Genomic DNA, 25,001 nt, shown 5'->3' with positions numbered 1-25,001 from the left:
CAGTCCCAAATCAACTATGTAGTCCCCTCATGGACCACACGACAAACATTTGGTGTGCATAGCGAAAGACCTTGATACCTCCTTGTAGCAGCTCCTATATAACACCCATGTTTGAAGTATCCATGCCACACAATCACCACTTCAACGGCCAATGCTTGATGCGCCACAAAATGCTAACAAGCAATAGTTGTGCAAACTCCTTTGATGTCTCACAGTGTACAACACAAACAATTGGCATGCAGGTTTGAGCAACGGCAGATTTGAGCCACCTCCCTTTGAAATATGGGTTCTTGTAGTCCTTCCTCAAAAACCTAGGGGGCGCCACAGCTTGATCATCAACAGTTAGCAAGTCTCATTGCAGCATTGGAGCATTTCATCGAACATCTAGGGGCGTCCGTGCCTTGGCATTTCAGCAGCCCAAAACTGGCCAGAGCTATGCACTTCTCTTCAGCTTTTCTACAAACAGTTGGTGTGCCTACGAAAATACCTTGATACCTTGTTGTAGTAGCTCTTATACAACACTTGTGTTTGTAATTTCTGTCCGCGCAATCACCGCTTCAAGGAGCGATGCTTGAAGTCTCACAAACTTCCCAACAATAATGGTTGTGCAAACTCCTTTGATGTCTCACAGAGCACCCAACAAACAATTAGCATGCAAGCTTTATAGATTGGGGTGTGCTGTTTTGAGTTATGCCCCTTCCTATACGGTTTGCATAGCCCTTTCTTCAAGCAGTCGGGGTACACCACGGATGATAGTTGTCCCTTTGTAGAATGGTTCTTGTAGGACTTTCTTCAAACACCTAGGGGGCGCCAATGGAGGAATGTCACAACAACTCAAAATTTGCTAGTCTCACTTGAGCAATTCGTCGAACACCTAGGAGGTGTCAGTAGCTAGGCTTTTTTTTTTTTTTTTTTCAGCCCAAACACCGACCAGAAAACGTTTTTGCTCTTGGGCCTTTTCTCAAACAGTTGGTGGGCGTTGTTGCAAGTGTATTTCTGCAGTTCTAAACTGCCCAGAACTGTTACCTTCACTTGGGAATTTCCTCAAACACCTAGGGGGCGTAGTGGATGGAGCAATCAAGCCACTAAAAGCTGTCCAAACGTGGACCAATTTTCTCGCAGCGCATTTCTGAGTTCCCTTGGGCACCAAGGCTGGCAGGATGATGCTTTGATACCACTTGTAATGGCCCTTTTCTTCAAAAGGAATGGTGAGCCATCACCCACCTTTTTAACTACAAAAAGAATGGCCATTCACATAGACATTTCATCAAACAGTTCAATTGCATCAATTTATAGGGATTGTTTTGCACTTCTATATCATTCCACCCACCAAAAATGGCTTTACATAAGAGAATAGAGCTATAGCTCTCATAAAGAGATGATTGGGAAGCTACCAAATCAACAATGACCAAGTAGAGAATAAAAACATAACATTCGTGGAAGCTTGGGATGGACGTCCAAGATGGGGAAGCTTGGCTGGATGGAGGGGATGCTCTCTTCAATGGTTGTGGAATATGGGTGATCTCCAAGGGCACACGCTGCAAGGAGGATGGAGGATGGAGGATGGATGGGGTGCTCACTGCACCGTCCAATTAGAAAACCCACTGCCTTCTAAGTTGGTTGCTTCACTAGCATAGGAGATAAGTTCTTTGAATGTCTTGATTGCATACCACCCTCATTCCAAGTCAAGCACTTATATTCAAAAAGAGTGGTGCTCGTATCATTTTTTCCAAGGAGGATTAGTACAAAATAAGGCCATCTTATGGGCCATTTGGACACCAGATGGCTCCTTGGCCAATGCACTAAAGAGGGACTTCCACTCCAATGGTCCCACAATTGGGCCACCATCACTCGGTCCGGCCCCACGGATGATGCCCAAACACATAAAAAGGGGCCCCACACCGCTCAAACCTTGCAACTTCATTTGATCTTCGGCCCACTGAGTGGTCCCACACGAAGATGGCCCTTGGCTTATGCCCACATTAGCACTATAAGGGGTGCCTTCTTGAGAATGATCAAAAGGGTGGCCCTTGAACATGATGGAGCACAGTCCTTGATCAATGTTCCTAAAAAGGAACATTACAGTTGCATTTGATTGGTAACCACCTGGTTATCTAACATCATATGGACAGTCAAGATCCTTCACATATGGGGCCCACTATGTAATAGTGGGCGTAGCTTCATATAGAAGCTCCAGATCATGTTGATGTGTCTCCATCAAAGCTCTCCCATTAATTGCTTAATAGATCATTCGCGGGGTTGCATTTGATTGGTAACCACCTGGTTATCTAACATCAGATGGACAGTCAAGATCCTTCACATATGGGGCCCACTATGTAATAGTGGGCGTAGCTTCATATAGAAGCTCCAGATCATGTTGATGTGTCTCCATCAAAGCTCTCCCATTTCCACTGCAATTAAAACAAAATGATAGAGGAGGAAGAGAGTGCAATGTTTGAAAATGATGTAAAATAGAAGAGAGAAAATGTGGAAATAAGAAATATTATAAAGGGAGGAAAAAGAGAGCGGGAGAGAGAGAGAGAGAGAGAGAGAGAGAGAGAGAGAGAGAGAGAGAAGAAGAAGAAGAAGAAGAAGAAGAAGAAGAAGAATTCATGAGGTAAGTTCTACTTATTGTTGGATTATAAGGGCCATTTATCTTATCATGCTTGGTCCATGAACAAACTTGCGAGGTATGTTTTACTTTTTTTTCCTGTAGTTTTATTTCTATTGACATTTCTTAAATTTTCCTATTTGCTACTTACCCTTAGGCACTGTTTGTTTGGTATTTTGACAACCGATAGGTCTTATGGCATTTGAGTGACTCCAAATATTGTTTTTTTTTACCAGGAATATCCCTTTTGAGTACCACCTCCCAAGTATCCCAGTAATGGTTGCGACAGCAATAATTATGTTTTTGGGGGTGTTCCTTATCTACTTTGCCGCTAAGTATTGGGATCAACTCATGAGCGCCTACAAGGTGATAAAATTGCCCACGATCCACTATTCAGCAGTAACAATGTGAGAAGTCGATTGTTCAATTTGTTTGGATAAATTTGAAGAAATACACAGGAAATAAAGACGGTGATTCTATTATATACTTGACTTAAGTTGTTTGATTTTGAAGGTCATTTAATTTTTGTCAGGGTCAACCATGAAGACAAAAACATCATCCTCTCTTTGCAACTTGTAAATTTGATTTGGTTTTTTAGCTTATTCAATTTAGGTCTTGGGCCATCCAAGAAGACATGCATCTCAGGATCTTCAATTTGTGTTATGATCACGTCTACACTATATGGAAATCCCTGCACTTCCTGGATACAACCCAAATTAGCAAAATCTGAACAAGCCACCCCAAAATATAATTTCTAGACACCCAACAGTAAGAAAAGAAAAACCTATGAAAAGAAAAACCCATGTGAAACGAAACCCATTCCAAGTGTAATTCTGTTTTAAATCAAAAACAAAAAAATTAATTTTGTTATGTCAGTAGCCAAACATGATTCTGATTCCGGAATCAGAATGAGGATAAAAACAGAATCAAGAAAAAGAATAAAAATTAAGAAACGAAACTATAATTTTGCCAAATGCGCCCTTAATATTCCATGGAAAAAAATTCACGGCGGCCAAATATGGCCTGAAATATATAGTTTTTTTGCCTTGTTTTTCAGCCACTTATCTCTCTCCCTCTCTCTTCACTCATGCCTTCTCGAGCCTCTTCATCTCCAGCCCTCCCCATCTCTTGCAACTTTTTTTTTGATGTATGTGTGTGTATGGGGTGGATAAATAGAATACAAAAAAATGGAGCGATGCACGGGACTGATGAGGCTCCAGTACAACACCCAAGAGATCCACATGGGATTGATTACAGAGGCATTAGGGGAAGGGAGGAGGCCAACACATGGTAGTGGTGGACCTGATGTTGGGGAGCCAGGGGGGTCGCATCTTGCCGTCCCTCTGGCTAGGCACGAGACGGTGGCCCAGGATGAGTATAAGAGGTTGCGCTTAGACAAACATTTGAAGTTGGCGTGGGAATCCTATACTGTGTTGCCTTCTCGAAATTGATGTTGGCAGCTTGGTGAAAGAAGAGCAAGAAGGGCTCGGATCTCCTTCCATAAGTCTTGAATGGCCCACGGAATTTAGCCTTTACCATATATGAGGTCAATTAAGACTTTGCTATCGAATCCTACAATTATCTTAGACATTTTGAATGCGGAGCAACATCTAAGCCCGTCTAAGAGGTGTGGATCCCGATCCCGAGATTGGTGAGAGACGAGCTCTCAATGGCCTCCAAGATCTCCACAAGTGAAGGAGAGCTCTATCAAGGAACTCTCGAAAGAGTACCTCTCACAGCATGAGTGGCGATGTATATGAGATACCTCTTGATTCGGGGACTAGCCCGGAACCAATACGTACCTAAAATAAAGAAGAGTCGTCATCTAGAGAAGTCGGCCCCGAAACCCAAAAGATACTGTGTTGCAACGGATAACAAGAGATAAAAAAGGTTCGTGCCTGGTGACGAATGAGGAAGGTCCGGAGAGCACCCCCACCCGCCCGAGTGCAAGCACTCGGTCTCTTATGCCATTTTTATTAACTTTGAAGAATTTTGGGTGAAAATCATGTGAAATGGGAACAGGTATCCCCGAGAAGACGTCTACCTAAACATGCATGACTCGGGGTTTAATAGAGAAAAATAAACATCCAAGTCTTAACTCATCATATCTAATCCTAACTCATCACATCTAGGAAAGCAGTAACAAACGCATGCACAGCTACGACTAAACAGAATATAGCAGATATGATAAGCTGGAAACAGTAAAGCAATAAAGGAGCTACAACTAAGCAATATAATCAAGAAGTAATAAACTGGTAATCGGTAAAGAGCTACAACTAAGCATGTGATCAGGAGATAACAAACAAGCAAACAGTAAAGAACTACAGCTAAGTATATGAGAGCTACAACCAAGCATGGGATCAAAATAAGTAAGCAGGTAAATGCAACAGCTAAGCATGTGAGTAATCAAATAAGGAAATGATCTCAGTCTGAAAGAAAACATACAGTCATAGTCCTATGTAAGAAACAGTGATGACCACAACCACAAACCCTAAAATATTAACAACAAACCCTAACACTCTAATTGTTTTTCAGGCCCAAATCTTTGGATGGTCTGATGTTCATCCAAGCCGCCTGCGTATCCCCGCCTCTTAAGGAATCAAGGCTACGTAGTTTTCGCACCTATTCTAAACTACAATTCCTAACACATCTAAGACCGCTATCCTAGACTCGACCAACTAGACTCGACTAGTTTTTAACAGCTTCTTGTGCGATTACTTAAATTCAAGCGAATTGTAGATTTTATGACACCCCATATGCCTTAACTAATGCAAGTTTAGCCCTAAGCTAATGCAAGTTGTTCCTATATCATATGTGTAACTAGGCTGTGTGTCCTAAGGGAAACAATGAGATCACTAGTACATCCTAATTTAGTCATCAGTCAACGAAGAGTATATCCAACTGACCGTACAAAGGCGTAAACAAACTCCTAGCTATGACAAACTCCTAACTCTAAAACACCCAAGACGTCTAGGACAGACTCCTAACTCTAGAGAAAGACTTTTCAAAAACGTTTGTAAAAATTGGATTGAATAATTTCTTTTTTGAAGATTTGACAATTTTTATTTTGAAAGGTTTGATTGGACTTGGGATAAAGATCCCACACTACCTACGTACCTCGTAGAAGATGATCAAGCCAACGTAGTTCGGAAACAGACTCTCCTAACTACTCTCCTAATGACCCATGTCTATTCAGATATTTTTGAATTTTATATTTCAATGTTTTTAGATTTTTAAATATTTTCAAGTGTTTTTGTTCTTTTGAAAATGTTTTAACCCTTTCAGCTAAAGAGAACCTATAAGACCACATCCCATGATCCACAGCCTGGCGGAGTGTCAACGCTAAGGACAGAATCCCTAGAACTAAAGGGGAACTCCTATCTAAAGGACAGACTCCTATACTATGTAAGGGTAGGACAGACTCCTATCATCTATAGGCGTAAGATAGACTCATGTATTCTGCAAAGGTTGGAAAAAATCCTATACTTTGCAAGGGTTGGACAGAATCCCATGACTTTATGAAAAGTAGGACAGAATCCTAACTCCTTATGACGGTAGGACTGATTTCTGAAAGACTGACTCTCTGGCTAAGGACAAACTCCTATGCTAAAGGGTAGATTCCTAGTCTAATGGCCGACTCCTAACCTATAAGCGCTAAGGGGAGTGCTAACTATACTAAAGCAAGTCTCCTAGAAGAAGAGGAGACAAAGGAGGGTGCTTGTGAGACTGGACAAGTCTCCTAGATACAGAGGTGGGCTTCAAGTATCCCTATCATTGCCCTTGCAATGATAAATAGGGATAAGAAAACTAAGATCTATGTTAGTCTTTAACTTAGTAGGGGCTCTAATAATGAGGCAAGACATGCTTCCTATGGGTTCACTCTCTAACACGACTAAGGTGACCTCCCTAAGGGTAGGCTCTAAATGAGGCTTGTCTCCAAAGGAGAATTACCTTGATGAAACATAGCTTGTCTCCTAGTGAGGGCTCTAGATGACTCTTTCATTGCCCTTGCAATGAATAGGCTACTAATGTCTATAGGTATCTAAAAAGCTAGGCTAGTCTGATAAATAAAGAGGGGAGTGCTACTAGGACCGAGCAAGTCCCCTAAGGATGGGGGCTTGGGATGACTCCTTCATTGCCCTTGCAATGATGTCCTGTCAAATGGAAACTAAAAAAACTATGATATTCTTATTAATAAAAACCAGTAGACTTCATGTCATTAATAGATATTGCACATACTAGCAATACTTATCATGATCATCTTTTATGAGATTATTAACAAAACGCATATCGTCAAGCCTTGGTCCCTTCTTAAAAATTTCGATATTAGTGGTTGAAGCTTGAACAGACATAATTATTGAAAAGAAAATTAAGTTTTTGTAGCATTAACTTCTTAAAATGCACAGTATGTCCAAGATAAAGCAAGCTCTTACACCTATTACCCAAAACTTATATGATCAATATAAAAATAGATGATACTTAAAAACATCAGTGTGATCATCAGTTTCTTTTATCCCCTGAGAAATTAAACATGCAGACCAAAGTGCTCCCATCAAAAATAACATTTCCTTCTCAAAACTAAAAATTAGATATAAATAGAATTCATCAACTACTTTGTTCCCAAAAAAAAAAATGAATAGAATGAGGTTCGCACTGTTATACTACCATGAAGAGCAATTTATCTAAACAAATGTAACCCAAGGGTGAACATGAAGCTTTAGGTAGAAAAAAATTTATTACCATTGAAGTTACTGCTGGAAATAGTTTATTTCATGTGGGGGTTAAGACAAGTGAGATATTAACTAGGATAATAAGATACCTTGCTATAAAAAAACTGGAAGGGTTACTTTTATACCACTGAATAGGGTGAAGGCACCACAAATAAGTTTTCCATACACTTCTGACCTGATATCTCTATTAAAGAAACTGATATTCTCTCCCCATTATAAGTCAGCTTTTGCACAAGTGTTTGGTAGAACAGCAGTATGTTGAAACTTGTATGTGGCCATAAAGGTTACTCGAACTGATGGCTTAGATTATATCACTATGAAGGATGGTCAGGTGAGTAAGAAGGACAGCATAACAACGAGATATCATGATGATAAGCATCCCAAGCTGAAGTTTATGAGAGTTATTTGGCAGAATGCAAAGTCCATCAACACGAAGGGAGTGGAACTTGAGAAAATTAGAAATTCTCTTCAAAGTATAGATCAGAAAATTTACTCGACTGGTTAGAGAACAACAACGAATGGAAGCTCAGTAGAGCCATTACAAATCAGAGCTAGAACAGCTTAAACAAGATATATCTAATGCTAATGAGTAGAAGGTATACCTTTATAAAGCTCTAGAGAGAAGGGAAAATTGCTTGGGAATGCCCGTAATCAAATTGATTATCTAAATGCTGAAATGGCAATGAAATGAGCTACAAGACTATATGAACAGAAACTGAAACCAGAAAAGGAGACCTTGAGACCAATCTATCAACAAACCTTGTAATGTGACAATAAGAGTTGGAATTTTCTAGAAGATTTTTCTCAAATAACGGAAGGTTTTGTATAACTGTCAAAAGACTAATACACGCCAAAAATATACATGCTATTTTAAAAAAATCGAAACACAACAGCAATGATTTAGCCACTCCAACTCTACTGGTATTGGCATTCACCTGTTCAGGTGATTTCTCAATCTTTTCCTCTTTCATGGTTAATTTCTTTTTAAAAGAAACTTTTGATATTATTGCTGCTCATACCAGTTGACATAATGACTTATGTGTAGATAAAAAAAAAATGGAGATCATGCACCAAACAGCCCCACACAGTCAAGTTAATTTCTCACTATGTTGTACAAAAACAAACTGATGACAAAATCAAATACTGGTGAGTGATGACAACCTTAACTCAAATGAGAACCCTAAAATCATGAAGAAGCTTTTTAGAAATCCAAAACTGAAACCTGAACTCAAGTGGGATGGTTCAAATCATTAGGGAATAAACAAACAGGTTTAAAACAGAGAGTGGTAGAAGGTCATCACAGAAGGAGTGAGCATCAAGATAATTGTATCAGGGAACATGAGAAGAAATAAGCTAACCAAATAAACCCCTATGAATGAGAAAAAAAATATTGACATAACCATATTCCATTATATACACAAACCTAATTAGGCTTTTAATGCTTAAATAACTGCCAAGGGAGTCAATATAGTTCTCTAGAAGCAACTACATTAGTATAATATTATTATCTAAACATAACCACTTACATCAAGAAATGAATCCTACAATCTGTGCATGTAATCACACCAACTCACTCTTTATAACCAAATAGATCAGGAGTAACCTCAATGACAACAGATAGATCGGTACACTTATCAAAACAGGGTAATCCCATGAGGCTTTAGCAAAGGAATAATTGAGCACGTTATTTAAGGAGCCATGTTACCATAACAAACATTGAGATGCTATAACCTTAGCATAACTTGGGACAACGTAAGAGAATAGAATAACAACTGTGTCACCTAAAAGAATGTCTAGAAAACATAATCCAAACCCTTTTGAGTTAATTGATACGGAACATTTTGAAAATAATGCATATATTCTGTTAACTGAACCTGACACAAGTGTCTAATGAAAAAAGATGCGTATATCACATGAAAGCTTCAAATACACATATATCAGTAGGAACTCTAAAAACATAGGAATTAATGACCACTAGCCATGTATTAAAGATAAACTATAAGAAGCTAAATTACAGGTGAGTTAAATGATTGTCCTAAAGACAATGACCTGAATAATAGACGTAAAACATATGTATTCATCCACTTATGCAATAGTCATTTGAAAATACAGATGATCCATAAGCTTGGGGGCTTTAAAACCTTCCTAAAAAAATCAGAATTTAAACCAAAGAAGCAGGTGAATCTAAGGGTTATATAGGAAAATGAACTAAAGGACAAACAAAATGTTCCTTTTCTTCTTCTTTTTTAAACACAGACACCAAAACATTGGATCAATAGAAATTTGAACAAATTAGACTCATCATGGATTCCCTAAAGAAATCAGTAATGTGTAATACTAATGGAAGTATTCGAAGTGTCTCTGTGCATCTATGATACATGCAGCTGAAATGACAGAAGCAACTCAATTTAATGCATTCCTCAAGGAATAGTATGATTAATGTAACCACTCCCCTTATTACAATCATTTTCTTAAACCAGTCTCATAAAAATACCAAACCAGAGAACAACAATGGCCAAAACAATCCCCTAGTCACCACTTCTAAAAACTGATCTAAGTACACATGGAAAACTGATCCTAAATAATGAATCCAAATTAATGAGAAAATACCAGAAATTATCATCAAGATTCTATTCTATATCTGGATTATAAAAACAAGTGAATGATGAACCTGAGCAATCAAAAGCTAAGCTCTAACCTGGAAAAAGAAGCTTACAAAGGAACTAGCCAACCGGGACATGGCCGGAATCCGGCAATGGTGCGATCGGAGAAGATGAAGTGAGGGAAGGGTTTTGGGATTATTTTTTTTTCTCTCTCTCTCCCGAGAAGGAACGAAAATGAGAAAATTCAAGACATTTCTTGACTTCTATTTATCGGAGTATATGCTAATATTATGCCCCTAAAGTTCAAATGACACCCCCATTTTATAATATTTCAACTTGTCTTGGTAAATAAGGGTGGTCCATGGGGGGAGAATGTCTAATGAAAAATTAGAATGGTTATTTAACCCTTTAGTTGCCCAGGGACAACCCTTCTATAACACCTTAATCTAACTAGAGCACATCCAAACCGGATAAGTCACTCCCCTCTTTCTACACTATATTACACTTAGGGGTGCAACTCGGGTGGGTCGGGTTCGGGTTGAGGCCAACCGGAACCCAACCCGACCAACCATTTACTCAACCCGAACATGACCCGACCCAAGTTCCAACCTGACGAGGTTCAACCAGACCCGACCTGAGGAACCCTTTTTGCCAACCCAACCCGAGATTTTAAGCTTATAAAATATAAAAAATATTAAAAATGTCGGGTTGAACTCGGGTCAGGTTGTCCAAGCCCTCAACCCGAACCCGAAGTCAACCCAAACCCGAACCCGAACCCGACCCGAACTCAACCCAACCCGACTTTTTCCCGGGTTGAACCCAACGGGTTTGGGTTGAGCCCACCCAAGTTGCACCCCTAATTACACTATACAACAACCTACACTCGTTCGCTAGGCAGACCCCGACGGATTTTAATGAAATATTAGAGGGACCTACCTAGGATCCTAACATACCACAAGATGAAATTTGGGACACTAATACACTAGTTTAAAAGGTTTTCATTTAAAAACAAAAATTTAGGGTTCGGTCAAAATTGCGTGTCTACAATAGGGCATGGGTTTCGACCATCATGCTAGTGCCTACTTCATAATAGAATGAGAATGAAAGAAGGATTTTAGCTCTGTGATTGAGGATGACTCCCCATCTCTCGCAACTTGGTAAAATAGTATTTCATGGAAAAAAATTCATGATTGCCAAAAACAGCCCAAGTTGAATATTTTTCTTTCATATTTTGGTCTTATGGCATTTGAGTGACTCCAAATATTTTTTTTGGCCAGGGATTTCAAAGATCATGCGGACAATATTCCTTATGAGTCCCACCTCGCAGGTATCCAGTGATGGTTGCGACGGCAATAATTATGTTTTTGGGGGTGTTCTTTATCTACTTTGCCGCTAAGTATCGGGATCGACTCGTGGGTGCCTATAAGGTGATAAAATTGCCCACGATCCAGTATTCAATTGTAACAGTGCGAGGAGTTGAGTGTTTAATTTATTTAGATAAATTTGAAGAAATACGGAAATAAAGATGGTAAATCTATTATATACTTTAAGTTAAGTTGTTTGATTTTGAAGGTCATTCAATTTTTGTTAGAGTCATCCAAGAAGACAAGAACATCATCCTCCCTTTGCAACTTGTAAATTTGATTTGTTATTTTAGCTTATTCAATTTACGTCATGGGCCTCCAAGAAGACATGCATCTCAGGATCTGACATGCATCTCAGGATCTTCAATTTGTGTTATGGTCACGTCTACACTATATGGAAATCCCTACACGTTCTAGAAACTTGAAAAATATTTTCAATGAGTAGATCATTTTAATACATTTGGGAGAAAAAAAAAAGTGAAATAGAAAATTGGGTATATGTGAATACTATTAAAAAAACCCATGTGTTGCACAGGACAATAGAGAAAAAGATAAGATAATTGTTAATTTGAAGAAGCATTAAAATTATTGACGATAGAGAAATGAAAACCTGTCTTAATTACATATTTATTAAAACCTGGTAAAATAGAAAAATAAAGCAATATTGGGCATTGGTTGTAATCTAACTACGATATATAAAGGCGGAAACGTGGGTTAAGTTCTTCCACCCTTTGCCAAAAATCCCATCTATATCCCACCTGTATTATGCCTATTCTCTTTAATAATAAGTTATGATATTAACTACTTTCTTTAGGGTAAAATCGTAATCTAAATCTAACATAGGAAAAGTACCGACACAGACAGTGACGAAAAAAAATACCAAGAAGAGGTAAAGACATATGACAATGACGAAACAACTACATTATATTACTCATGCAGGACACTTGCAAAATATTGACGGATTCCGGGCACCTCAAGAGGAACAACAATTATGGAAATAAAGATGGTAAATCTATTCTTCTACCATGTTCTCTCCTGAGGTACCTCCACACGTAGATCTTATAGATCTGGAACGAAGCCCTCTAGACCTTGTTGAAATTTGCATATCCGGTTGCTATTCCAGATAAGATCAGCAATATCAATGATCGTTGTGTCCTTGTTCATCGCTGAAATATGATTGAATGTTTCTCGTTTTCCATGCTTCTCACACAAACCCTAGAAATCTTAAGCTTCTTCTTCTCCACTAAGTTGTAAGGACATTTTATTTTCCTTCATCTTTCTTTTCTTTTTCTCAAAAGTTGTAGAGCCTTAATCTGGGAAAATTTCAAACTAGAAATCTATGCTCATTATAGACATTTCTATGTTAGAAAGTTAGAATATTGCATGAGATAATTGATTCTAAGGGAAATCGATTTTATCTATTTTTATTTCAATCTTAAAGCGAAATAGTCGAAACGAAATTTTGGTGTTTCCCGCAAGAAATGAAATCGCAATATCGAGGTCATACCTTCTTCCATCGAACCTTGCTCTTCTCCCAAATCAAATATTCTCCAAAGGGAGACGAGATGAAGAACGAGAAGGGCAAATGGCTTGCAATTCAAGCTAAAACTTCCTTCTTGAATTGAATAAAGAAAAAGACAAAATTTCCCTCCAAAGTCTTTTTTTACTCTTCTTGCTTGCCTTAATAATTATTGATTTCTCCACAATTATTAATTAAAATGGGTTTTTTGTTTTTGGCAGCAGAACCCATGGAATAAATCTATGTAGCAACCTCATTCTCGCTTTGTGCCTACATAGCAATTCCATCGAGTGGTAGACTTATTTTCTAATACTCAATGTGCTCTAATATTTTATATAAAATGATGACACTGGCAATATAAAATATAAGAGCCCTAGGGTGTGGCAACCGTTAAAGAATTAACTTAGTTTCTACCCGGGGCCACAACCTTTAGTGTAAAAAGTGAATCATAAATACATTATTACTATAGGGCTTGCCCAACGAAGAAAAGGGGGGCAAATTTATTCGTTCCCTTTTTTATTATGTTGTACTTTTCTTCCATTAAATGTATCCATATCCATTCTGATAGTACTTAATGGATATGGATATGGATACATTTAATGGAAGATAAGCACCTGCATCACCTTTCACAACTCTTTCCCCACATAAGCCGTAATAGTAATTGAGAAATCTCTCCTGAAGATTTACTTTCCTAAATAAGCCTTACTCTTAAATCCTCACAGCACCAAATACCTACTAAATTATATAAACAAAAAGGTTGGGAGGAATTCCATTGAGAAAAATAGGGATTTTGTTCTTTGTGAGAGGAGTTTCTTAATAGTTAGGGTATGGGTTTCAAGGAAATGTTGCAGCTCATTTTTCTATTTTCTTTTGTTCTCATTGGCTATGGATTGGAAGGAGGAAGAAATAGCTCATCTAAAGTAGCAGTGAAGACTATTAAGGTTTGGTTAATATTTTCTTTGCTTTTGGGATAGCTAAGAAAAACCATCCCATGGTTATCTAAACCGTTCATCTGGTAATTGATATATATATATATATATATATGAAAAGGTTTCTGAGCTCGAGCTCAGAAATCACCACTCTCATAGTTGTTTGACTTATCCAACCCATTCATTTTATAGGTTATGATTATGGTTATGGTTATGGCAAGGATTATAAGTTATGGTTAACATTATGATTTGTGGTGGTTTAGAATGGATGGCTAGAAAATGGGCTTCTATATATTGAATGGTTAGGATTATGGTATGTAGATGGTTTGTTAGGAACACCTTATCTATGTGAGGTCCTATAGAACGAATGGGTTGGATGACTGAAATAACATGGAGATGGTGGATTTATAGAGCTCTAGCTTAGACTGAGCTAGAGCTCAGAAAACTCGCCCTCATATATATATATATATATATATATATATATATAGATAGAGAGAGAGAGAGAGAGAGAGAAAGAGAGAGAGAGATTGTATTGGTATGATGATATCGAAATTGATGGATATTTGTATTTTTTTCAAGCTGAATATGGGCAGATCTTTGATTGTGTTGATATCAACAAACAACCTGCTTTTGATCATCCGTTATTAAGGAATCATAAGATCAAGGTCATTTCTTATGTTTTTTTAGAGTTTTTGTTTTTACAGTTTCAAGTGATATGTTATATGTGAGACTAGGTGTTCATTTCCAAATAGAACATATTCTTTCATTACAATGTAAATATAGGGATGAAAATTTTACATTGCGATGCAGATGAGTCCAAGTTCTCTTCCAAAAGTGATTGAGGTCAAAGAACATTCTTCAATAGCCGTATCTTTAGGGATAGAGCTCAAGAACGGAGGGTGCCCTCTAGGAACAGTTCCTATTAGAAGGATTGAAAAGGAAAACCTAACTAGGGCTAAATCTGCCACAAATTTTGGGAAACGAGATTCTTCAAATGCTGAGACTCTTTCAAATGATCAACCCAATAATCGTGTACGTCACATTTCGTCTCATATAATTTTATTATAAACTTTTTTATGAGTAGGATAATTTGTTAGTGGGCTATCTTGAATGTCTTTTCTATTGTATTTTCTCTATAAAAGTCCAGTAAACATCTGTAGTGATGTTTTTAGCTGAACCTTGTAGAGTTCAACCTTGAAACCTAGAAGAGTTTCACTCCTTCCTTGAAGATTAGGAGCTTTCCTCTATTGTTTGTATCCTTGAAGAGTTGTAACCATCAATCTAGAAGAATTGATGTTACCACTCTTCCTTGGCAACCTAGAAGAGTATGCATTGAAGTTGTTATCTTTACCCTGAATGTAATCTTTGCTGGACATCCCACTTCCAGCATACTTTCGAGTAATTTGCAGTTCTTTTCTGAGAAAAGTTTCTTTACCAAAGTTATTGATCTTTGAGTCCTTCAAATTTTGGCTTTGGAATCAGGTCATTCCAACCCATATCGAAGGAGATAAGCTAATTTTACTCAACTTGCGCAAATCTGCTTCCCTATATCCAAATTATTGAGCGATTGAGTGTGTGTCTATCACTCTCCCGATCCTTAGTCCAAGAAGCCTAGGGGAGGCTTGCATCCGTGTCTTTCTAGCAGCTAAATTTTCTAGAAATAGGTTCATCTTCCTCACAACAAAAATAATAGAAACTTATTATGTAGTAAGAAGAATCGGAAAGTTGACTTATAAATCATCCATATTGACTGAACTTTAAAAAAATTTGAGGTCACTTATTTTCTTGGGTAATACATACAAATTTTTAATACGATTTTATAGAAAATGTACACAAATTTTAAAATATCCAAGCTTTGATAGAAACATGCACTCGAGTTTATATTGAGTATTGAGCGAGTAGGCCACACATACTTACCTCAATTCCAAATCATGTTTCCAATTATTTGAATAATGATTGAACTCTCATAAAAACAAATTATCCGATTCATAAAAAAGTTTATAATAAAATTATATGAGACGAAATGTGACGTACACGATTATTGGGTTGATCATTTGAAAGAGTCTCAGCATTTGAAGAATATCGTTTTCCAAAATTTGTGGCAGATTTAGCCCTAGTTAGGGCTTCCTTTCCAATCCTTCTGATAGGAACTGTTCTTAGAGGGCACCCTCCGTCCATGAGCTCTATCCCTAAAGATACGGCTATTGAAGAATGTTCTTTGACCTCAATCACTTTTGGAAGAGAACTTGGACTCATCTGCATCGCAATGTAAAATTTTCATCCCTATATTTACATTGTAATGAAAGAATATGTTCTATTTGGAAATGAACACCTAGTCTCACATATAACATATCACTTGAAACTGTAAAATAAAAACTACAAAAAAATATAAGAAACGACCTTGATCTTATGATTCCTTAATAACGGATGATCAAAAGCAGGTTGTTTGTTGATATCAACACAATCAAAGATCTGCCCATATTCAGCCTGAAAAAAATACAAATATCCATCAATTTCGATATCATCGTACCAATACAATCTCTCTCTCTCTCTCTCTCTCTCTCTATATATATATATATATATATATATATATATATATATATATATATATATATATAGAGAGAGAGAGAGAGAGAGAGGAAAGTGAAGCTACACCGCCGGCTTAAAATACAATGGGCCCACATTGTTTTGGTGATCCAAACCATTCATTTGATTGGCTTTCACATAGATAGGGTGTCCACCAAAAATCAGCTCCATAGGATCATCCCAACCCTTCAAACGGTGGAGGCAAAAATGGACAAATTTGTGAAGGTTTTTACACGTTCATTTTTGCCTCCACAAATCGTAGGGTTGGGATGATCCTATGGAGCTGATTTTTGGTGGACACCCTATCTATGTGAGGGCCAATCAAATGAATTCTTTGGATCACCAAAACAATGTGGGCCCATTGTATTTTAAGCCGGCGGTGTAGCTCCACTTTCCTCATATATATATATATATAAGGGCGAGATTTCTGAGCTCTAGCTCAGCCTAAGCTAGAGCTCTATAAATCCACCATCTCCATGTTATTTCAGTCATCCAACCCATTCATTCTATAGGACCTCACATAGATAAGGTGTTCCTAACAAACCATCTACATACCATAATCCTAACCATTCAATCTATAGAAGCCCATTTTCTAGCTATCCATTCTAAACCACCACAAATCATAATGTTAACCATAACCTATAATCCTTACCATAACCATAACCATAATCATAACCTATAAAATGAATGGGTTGGATAAGTCAAACAACTATGGGAGTGGTGATTTCTGAGCTCGAGCTCAGAAACCTTTTCATATATATATATATATATATATCAATTACCAGATGAACGGTTTAGATAACCATGGGATGGTTTTTCTTAGCTATCCCAAAAGCAAAGAAAATATTAACCAAACCTTAATAGTCTTCACTGCTACTTTAGATGAGCTATTTCTTCCTCCTTCCACTCCATAGCCAATGAGAACAAAAGAAAATAGAAAAATGAGCTGCAACATTTCCTTGAAACCCATACCCTAACTATTAAGAAACTCCTCTCACAAAGAACAAAATCCCTATTTTTCTCAATGGAATTCCTCCCAACCTTTTTGTTTATATAATTTAGTAGGTATTTGGTGCTGTGAGGATATAATGAAAAGGTTTCTCAGCTCGAGCTCAGAAATTACCACTCCCATAGTTGTTTGACTTATCCAACCCATTCATTTTATAGGTTATGATTATGGTTATGGTTATGGTAAGGATTATAGGTTATGGTTAACATTATGATTTGTGGTGGTTTAGAATGGATAGCTAGAAAATGGGCTTCTATAGATTGAATGGTTAGGATTATGGTATGTAGATGGTTTGTTAGGAACACCTTATCTATGTGAGGTCCTATAGAATGAATGGGTTGGATGACTGAAATAACATGGAGATGGTGGATTTATAGAGCTCTAGCTTAGGCTGAGCTAGAGCTCAGAAATTTCGCCCTTATATATATATATATATATATATATATATATATATGAGGAAAGTGGAGCTACACCGCCGGTGTAGTTAACTTAGCTACACCGCCGGCTTAAAATACAATGGGCCCACATTGTTTTGGTGATCCAAAGAATTCATTTGATTGGCCCTCACATAGATTTGGTGTCCACCAAAAATCAGCTCCATAGGATCATCCCAACCCTACGATTTGTGGAGGCAAAAATGAACGTGTAAAAACCTTCACAAATTTGTCCATTTTTTCCTCCACCGTTTGAAGGGTTGGGATGATCCTATGGAGATGATTTTTGGTGGACACCCTATCTATGTGAAAGCCAATCAAATGAATGGTTTGGATCACCAAAACAATGTGGGCCCATTGTATTTTAAGCCGGCGGTGTAGCTTCACTTTCCTCTCTCTCTCTCTCTCTCTCTCTCTCTCTCTCTCTCTCTCTATATATATATATATATATATATATATGTATATACATATATATATATATATATAGAGAGAGAGAGAGAGAGATTGTATTGGTACGATGATATCGAAATTGATGGATATTTGTATTTTTTTCAGGCTGAATATGGGCAGATCTTTGATTGTGTTGATATCAACAAACAACCTGCTTTTGATCATCCGTTATTAAGGAATCATAAGATCAAGGTCGTTTCTTATATTTTTTGTAGTTTTTGTCTTACAGTTTCAAGTGATATGTTATATGTGAGACTAGGTGTTCATTTCCAAATAGAACATATTCTTTCATTACAATGTAAATATAGGGATGAAAATTTTACATTGCGATGCAGATGAGTCCAAGTTCTCTTCCAAAAGTGATTGAGGTCAAAGAACATTCTTCAATAGCCGTATCTTTAGGGATAGAGCTCATGGACGGAGGGTGCCCTCTAAGAACAGTTCCTATCAGAAGGATTGGAAAGGAAGCCCTAACTAGGGCTAAATCTGCCACAAATTTTGGAAAACGATATTCTTCAAATGCTGAGACTCTTTCAAATGATCAACCCAATAATCGTGTACGTCACATTTCGTCTCATATAATTTTATTATAAACTTTTTTATGAATCGGATAATTTGTTTTTATGAGAGTTCAATCATTATTCAAATAATTGGAAACATGATTTGGAATTGAGGTAAGTATGTGTGGCCTACTCGCTCAATACTCAATATAAACTCGAGTGCATGTTTCTATCAAAGCTTGGATATTTTAAAATTTGTGTACATTTTCTATAAAATCGTATTAAAAATTTGTATGTATTACCCAAGAAAATAAGTGACCTCAAATTTTTTTAAAGTTCAGTCAATATGGATGATTTATAAGTCAACTTTCCGATTCTTCTTACTACATAATAAGTTTCTATTATTTTTGTTGTGAGGAAGATGAACCTATTTCTAGAAAATTTAGCTGCTAGAAAGACACGGATGCAAGCCTCCCCTAGGCTTCTTGGACTAAGGATCGGAAGAGTGATAGACACACACTCAATCGCTCAATAATTTGGATATAGGGAAGCAGATTTGCGCAAGTTGAGTAAAATTAGCTTATCTCCTTCGATATGGGTTGGAATGACCTGATTCCAAAGCCAAAATTTGAAGGACTCAAAGATCAATAACTTTGGTGAAGAAACTTTTCTCATAAAAGAACTGCAAATTACTCGAAAGTATGCTGGAAGTGGGATGTCCAGCAAAGATTACATTCAGGGTAAAGATAACAACTTCAATGCATACTCTTCTAGGTTGCCAAGGAAGAGTGGTAACATCAATTCTTCTAGATTGATGGTTACAACTCTTCAAGGATACAAACAATAGGGGAAAGCTCCTAATCTTCAAGGAAGGAGTGAAACTCTTCTAGGTTTCAAGGTTGAACTCTACAAGGTTCAAGGGAAAATGCTCATGGCAAATTTTCATCAATATTCAGCTAAAAACATCACTACAGATGTTTGCTGGACTTTTATAGAGAAAATACAATAGAAAAGACATTCAAGATAGCCCACTAACTATTTTAGGGACTTACGTTCATCATTAATAGCTTAGGAATTCAAAACACATTAATTAGTCAAAGTCCTACAGAAACAATCTACTAAAATGGTCATAACTTTCCAACTACTTGGCCAAATGAAGACCATAAATATCCGTCGGAAACATAACTCAAAGATCTACAACTTCTTAGTTTAATATTTTCCATGACTCATCCATCTAAGGTCTAAATTCGTGCTTCAAAACCGACCAGAATCATTATGACGAGAATGCAACTAGATGAGGCCCGAATTAGCATGTCCATGATCTTGGGCTTGAGATGGCCTTTATGCTTGGTGGATTCAACTTGGGCTTGGTCCTTATGTTGGGCTTGAACGCGGGCCGATCTTCTCACTTGCTTGGGATGGTTCATGTGAGCTTCAAATTTCTCAGCCGCATGGGTGTGGGCTGCATCAGACACCCTTATTTCATTTAGTTCTATAACACTCCCCCCTTTTGCACAAATAAAATTCAATGAAATTCAATAAGAAGTTTTCAATGACAAGAATATCCTTTTTCTTTATTAAATGAAAAATATAGTCATATTTTAATAAATGTGGAAACATTAAGACGATTGTTTTGCTTAATCCTAAAACAAACATGTGTAGTATATAGATTATTTTATTATATAATGCCTCTGTGTATAAAAAAAAGGTTATTGACTCACAAATTTTATTTATTACTCACAGTTTGCAACGCAAACGTCATACAAGGGAAAATTTTACGGAACAAGAGCAGACCTCAATGTATGGGAGCCAACAGTTATAGGCAACCAAACTAGTTATTCTTATATGGCTGTTATGGATGTGTCGCAGGTTGGAATAGCGGTTGGATGGGCTGTAAGTTATCTAATTCAACCTTCATCTGCTAATATCTAATACTTGATCTGTGATCTGCATCATTCTCATATGGTCCTTTATGCGTTTGGTTGTTTCTTAACAAATAACATGACCGATGTAGTGGGATCAATTGCATTAATTAGGTAAGACGACTAATAATATTGTATTCTTATTTTCAAGTTTTTAAAATGTGTAGGTAGATCTTAAATTATACAATGACTTTCGCCCTCATTTAAGTTCGACCTGGACGGTATGCTTGAAAAGTAACTTAATCTTGTGTCATCTAAATTAATATAAATTTGTTATTAGAATGCTACTGATTTCATCTTTGTTTTTTTTTTTTTTTTTTTTTCCGGTTTACCTACACCACAGAATGGTAAAACACGATGCGAAGATATTCTCTGCCCAGGTTTCGTACAAGTTTCTCCAGACATACCGCTAGGAGCTGCTTTTAAAACGATTTCATCCTATAATGGTACCCAATATTCCTTAGCACTCGCTGTATACAAGGTAATTTTGAATTCCTTTACCTTCAATCAGAAAGGATGCATTTTTCTGAAAAAAATAAGAAGAAGAGCGGGACTTGTAACTAGAGTTAATTGTTAAATTACATATGTTATATTTTTCTTTGGAACAATATGAGCATGCAGATTTAGGTCTCACTTGATGAAACTATAAGTGTAAGTAGGTATTACTTCTTCAAACATATTTATCTTCTAGGCCTCTCTCTCTCTCTCTCTCTCTCTCTCTCTCTCTCTCTCTCTCTCTCTCTCTCACACACACACACACACACACACATCAAAATTCTTATCCTCCAATTTGTTGCCTTTGAAATTTATCAGGAAAGGCTACAAAAAGGCTTAAATAGAATTGTCCCATGTGTTGGCTTTTTGTATTTGACCCATCCATAGCAAGCACTTACATATCACAAGATTCCCAAACTTGTACATTTTCCCTCTCATATTTCCTTTAGAAAAAACGAGTACATGCAACATCATATAATTGCCCCTTTATGCTGTAAGAAGGAATTGATTCTACGGGCCCACCCACTTGACATGTCAGTATAACTATTACTCTTGGTTACTTATATCTCACAAGACACTGTGGTATCGCGCAACCTGAGCATCCCTCTATATGCGCCATCTCCCATGTTGTTTGACTCATCAAACATGTTCATTCTATAGGACCCAACAAAGGTAAGGTGTCCCTATGAAATAATCTCCATAGGATCGTGGTATCTGTTGATTTGTGGATCGAGTTTTAGAATGGACGGCTAGAAAGTGGGCTTCTACCGATCGAGTGGTTAGGATGATTGTATGGAGATGGTTTGTTAGGAACACCCTATCTATGCGAGGTTCTATGGAATGAATGGGTTGGACGAGTCAAACAACATGGAGATGGAGATGGTGTGTTTATAGTGGCTTGCTCACGCTAAGCCATAGCTCATAAACCTCGCCCCTATATATATATATATATATATATATATATATATATATATATATATATATATGAGGAAAATGATTGTGAGCTTGAAGCTCATATAGCTTATATGAGCTTGAGGGCCCAAACACATGTGGGCCCACATTGTTAGGATGATCCAAAGCATTCATTTGAAAGGCCCTTACATAGATAGGATGCGTACAAAAAATCAGCTTCATAGGATCATCCTAACCCATCCAAATGTGGAGGGTAAAATGGACAGACACCGTTTGCCACAAATTTGCCCATTTTTGCCCTCTACTTTTGGAAGGGTTAGGATGATCCAATGGATCTGATTTTTGGTACACATCCTATCTATGATGGGGCCTTGCAAATGAATGGTTTGGATCACCACAAAAAATGTGGTGTTTGGACCCTCAAGCTCATATAAGCTATATGAGCTTCAAGCTCACAATCATTTTCCTCTATATATATATATATATATATATATATATATAGTGGAAAATGATTGTGCGCTCGACCGCACCAAGCTTAGGTGCGGTCGAGGGCCCAAAACTCATGTGGGCCCACATTGTTAGGATGGTCCAAAGCATTCATTTGCAAGGCCCCATCATAGATAGGGTGTGTACAAAAAATCAGCTCCATAGGATCATCCTAACCCATCCAAAAATGGAGGGCAAAATGGACAGACACCGTTTGCCACAAATCTGCCCATTTTTTCCCTCAACTTTTGGAGGGGTTAGGATGATCCAATGGAGCTGATTTTTTGTACACACCCTATATATGATGAGGCCTTGCAAATGAATGGTTTTGATCACCACCAAACTTGTGGGACCCATGTGTTTAAGCCCTCGACCGCATCAAAGCTTAGGTGCGGTCAACCGCACACTCCTTTTCCTCAGATATATATATATATATATATATATATATATATATATATATATATATATATATATATGAGAAAAGTGTTTCTAGTCCGGCCGACTAGAGATCATTCTCTAGTCCGCCACCCAAAAACACATGGGTCCCACATATTTGGGTGATCTAAAGCATTCATTTGATAGGCCTCATCATAGATAGGATGTCCACAAAAATTCAGCTTCATAGGATCTTCTTAACCCTTCGATTTGTGGAGTTAAAAAATGGACAGATTTGTGGCGGTTTATAGCCGTCCATTTTAAGCTCCACAAATCATAGGGTTGGGATGATCCTATGAAGCTAATTTCTTGTGGACACCGTCTCTATGTCAGGGCCCATCAAATGAATGCTTTGCATCACCCAAATATGTGGGACCCATGTGTTTTTGGGTGGCGGACTAGAGAATGATCTCTAGTCGGCCGGACTAGAAACACTTTCCTCTATATATATATATATATATATATGGAATTTGCTAGCGTCCATCACAGAAGGCATTTCGTGGATGGGCTGTTGCATGTGAGAGCAGCAACTTAGGCTCACTTTTCAGCAGATTTTTCCTTCATTCATGAGGTGGCTATTTTCAATGCAACAGCCCATCCTCGAAATGCCTTCTGTGATGGACGCTAGCAAATCCGTGTGTGTGTGTGTGTGCGCGCGTGTGGGAACAGCTTAAAGGGATTTTCCACTATTTTAGAGTGAAGGGAGTTGTATCTTGTGAATCATTCCTTCTAACTTTAGATATTGTCATTCCTTCTAACTTTAGATATTGATTCTTTTATTTTAAATACTTTTTTGTTTAATGTTATATTTAATCGTAGGATCCCGTGACCAAAGATTGGTGGTTATTATTTGGAAACGATAATAAGAAGGTAGGTTACTGGCCAAATGCTCTCTTCTCTTCCACGTTCACTGATCATGCTACTATTGTTCAATGGGGTGGGGGAGTTTCCAACGCTGGCATTGAACCATGGCCTCAGATGGGGAGTGGCCATTTTGCAGATGAAGGATTTAAGCATGCAAGTTATGTGGGACAAATGAAGTATATACAGGAAAATGGTGATACTCAAGATGTCGACCATTTTCGGCTTTCCGTTCAAGAATCTGCCCCCAAATGCTATACTGTTAAACCCATTGACAGTGAGAGTTATCCTACCGTTCATTCTTTCTTTTTTGGGGGACCCGGGGGAAATTGCTAGAATCAGTTAGATCGCTTCTTTGGAGGACTACCTATGTCCATGTCGGTATTTATACTTATGTACTCCCGACATTTTAAGCAAATAATAACATGAGTTTAGTTACTATACTCGTCCTTGCTTATATATTTTAAGCAAATAATTTTTCTTCACTTAAATTTCCATTGATCATATTTCACTTAAATACCACTTTCTATTTAAACCTACACTCAAAACTAGACCTGGCAAAAACTGACCCGTGCCCGCGGGTCGACCTGGCCTACCCGCAAATTTGCCGGCACGGGTTGGAATTTTCATGACCCGTGAAAGTCGACCCGCGGGTCACCCAACCCGCCAAAACATGGGTCGGGTCGGGTTAACCCGCGGGTACTCGCGGGTTTTGGGGATTTTTTTTTGTGTAATTTTTTATTATTTAAAAAGATGAAAAAACCAAAGGTCAAGATCAAAAGATCAAAAGCCAAAACAAAGGGAGTTAGGGTTTTCTCTTTTATGCCTTTTTAGACTTAGGGAGTTAGGGTTTCCCATTTCTGTAACAGAAGAGAAGTGAAGAAGAGAAACTGAAGAAGACACCTTCGATCCAGCCACCATCCGAGCCGCCGGCTATTATATCTACCTCCGACCAACCTCCTTGCCGCCGGCCAACACCATTACCGCCGGCCCCCACCCCACCACTAGATCCAAACCATTTATTTACTTATTACAGTCATTTTTTATTTGTCTTACAGCCATGATTCTTTATTAGCACCAATCCCTGCCCCTTGAAGCTTTTCAGAAGAAATAGAACTTCACCTTGAGATTGCCTTTTCTGTAAAAAAAAAAAAT

At 37.7% G+C, this 25,001-nt stretch overlaps 1 protein-coding gene and 1 long non-coding RNA gene across 2 annotated transcripts; one reads left to right on the top strand and one right to left on the bottom strand.

The window, feature by feature from the left end:
• Positions 1-13,732: 13,732 nt before the first annotated feature.
• On the top strand, positions 13,733-24,243 carry LOC143889370 (protein neprosin-like). The gene is made up of 7 exons (XM_077393539.1): positions 13,733-13,768; positions 18,341-18,427; positions 18,571-18,792; positions 20,479-20,628; positions 20,825-20,878; positions 21,001-21,138; positions 23,805-24,243. The coding sequence occupies exons 3-7, from the start codon at positions 18,571-18,573 to the stop codon at positions 24,180-24,182; spliced, it is 942 nt and encodes a 313-aa protein (XP_077249654.1). The 5' UTR covers positions 13,733-13,768; positions 18,341-18,427; the 3' UTR covers positions 24,183-24,243.
• On the bottom strand, positions 15,856-17,419 carry LOC143889533 (uncharacterized). The gene is made up of 3 exons (XR_013254852.1): positions 17,199-17,419; positions 16,157-16,243; positions 15,856-16,012 (listed from the first exon to the last, which is right to left on the bottom strand). It is a non-coding gene; the product is annotated as an uncharacterized LOC143889533 (long non-coding RNA).
• Positions 24,244-25,001: the final 758 nt, after the last annotated feature.

The sequence above is a fragment of the Tasmannia lanceolata genome, unplaced genomic scaffold (genome assembly GCF_043159265.1).
Source record: "Tasmannia lanceolata isolate RefF3 unplaced genomic scaffold, GAP_Taslan_0.1 ptg000013l, whole genome shotgun sequence".
NCBI lineage: Eukaryota > Viridiplantae > Streptophyta > Magnoliopsida > Canellales > Winteraceae > Tasmannia > Tasmannia lanceolata.
The sequence above is the reverse complement of the archived record's forward strand: the minus strand, read 5'-3'. Positions and strand labels throughout refer to the sequence as shown.

What these genes read in the sequence shown, in the direction of transcription:
- LOC143889370 (XM_077393539.1), top strand. Translation starts at nt 18,571, where the DNA reads ATGAGTCCAAGTTCTCTTCCAAAAGTGATTGAGGTCAAAGAACATTCT. An exon ending in GAATAGCGGTTGGATGGGCT is followed by an intron (nt 20,629 to 20,824) that starts GTAAGTTATCTA and finishes TAAAATGTGTAG; the next exon opens with GTAGATCTTAAATTATACAA. An exon ending in TAGCACTCGCTGTATACAAG is followed by an intron (nt 21,139 to 23,804) that starts GTAATTTTGAAT and finishes ATTTAATCGTAG; the next exon opens with GATCCCGTGACCAAAGATTG.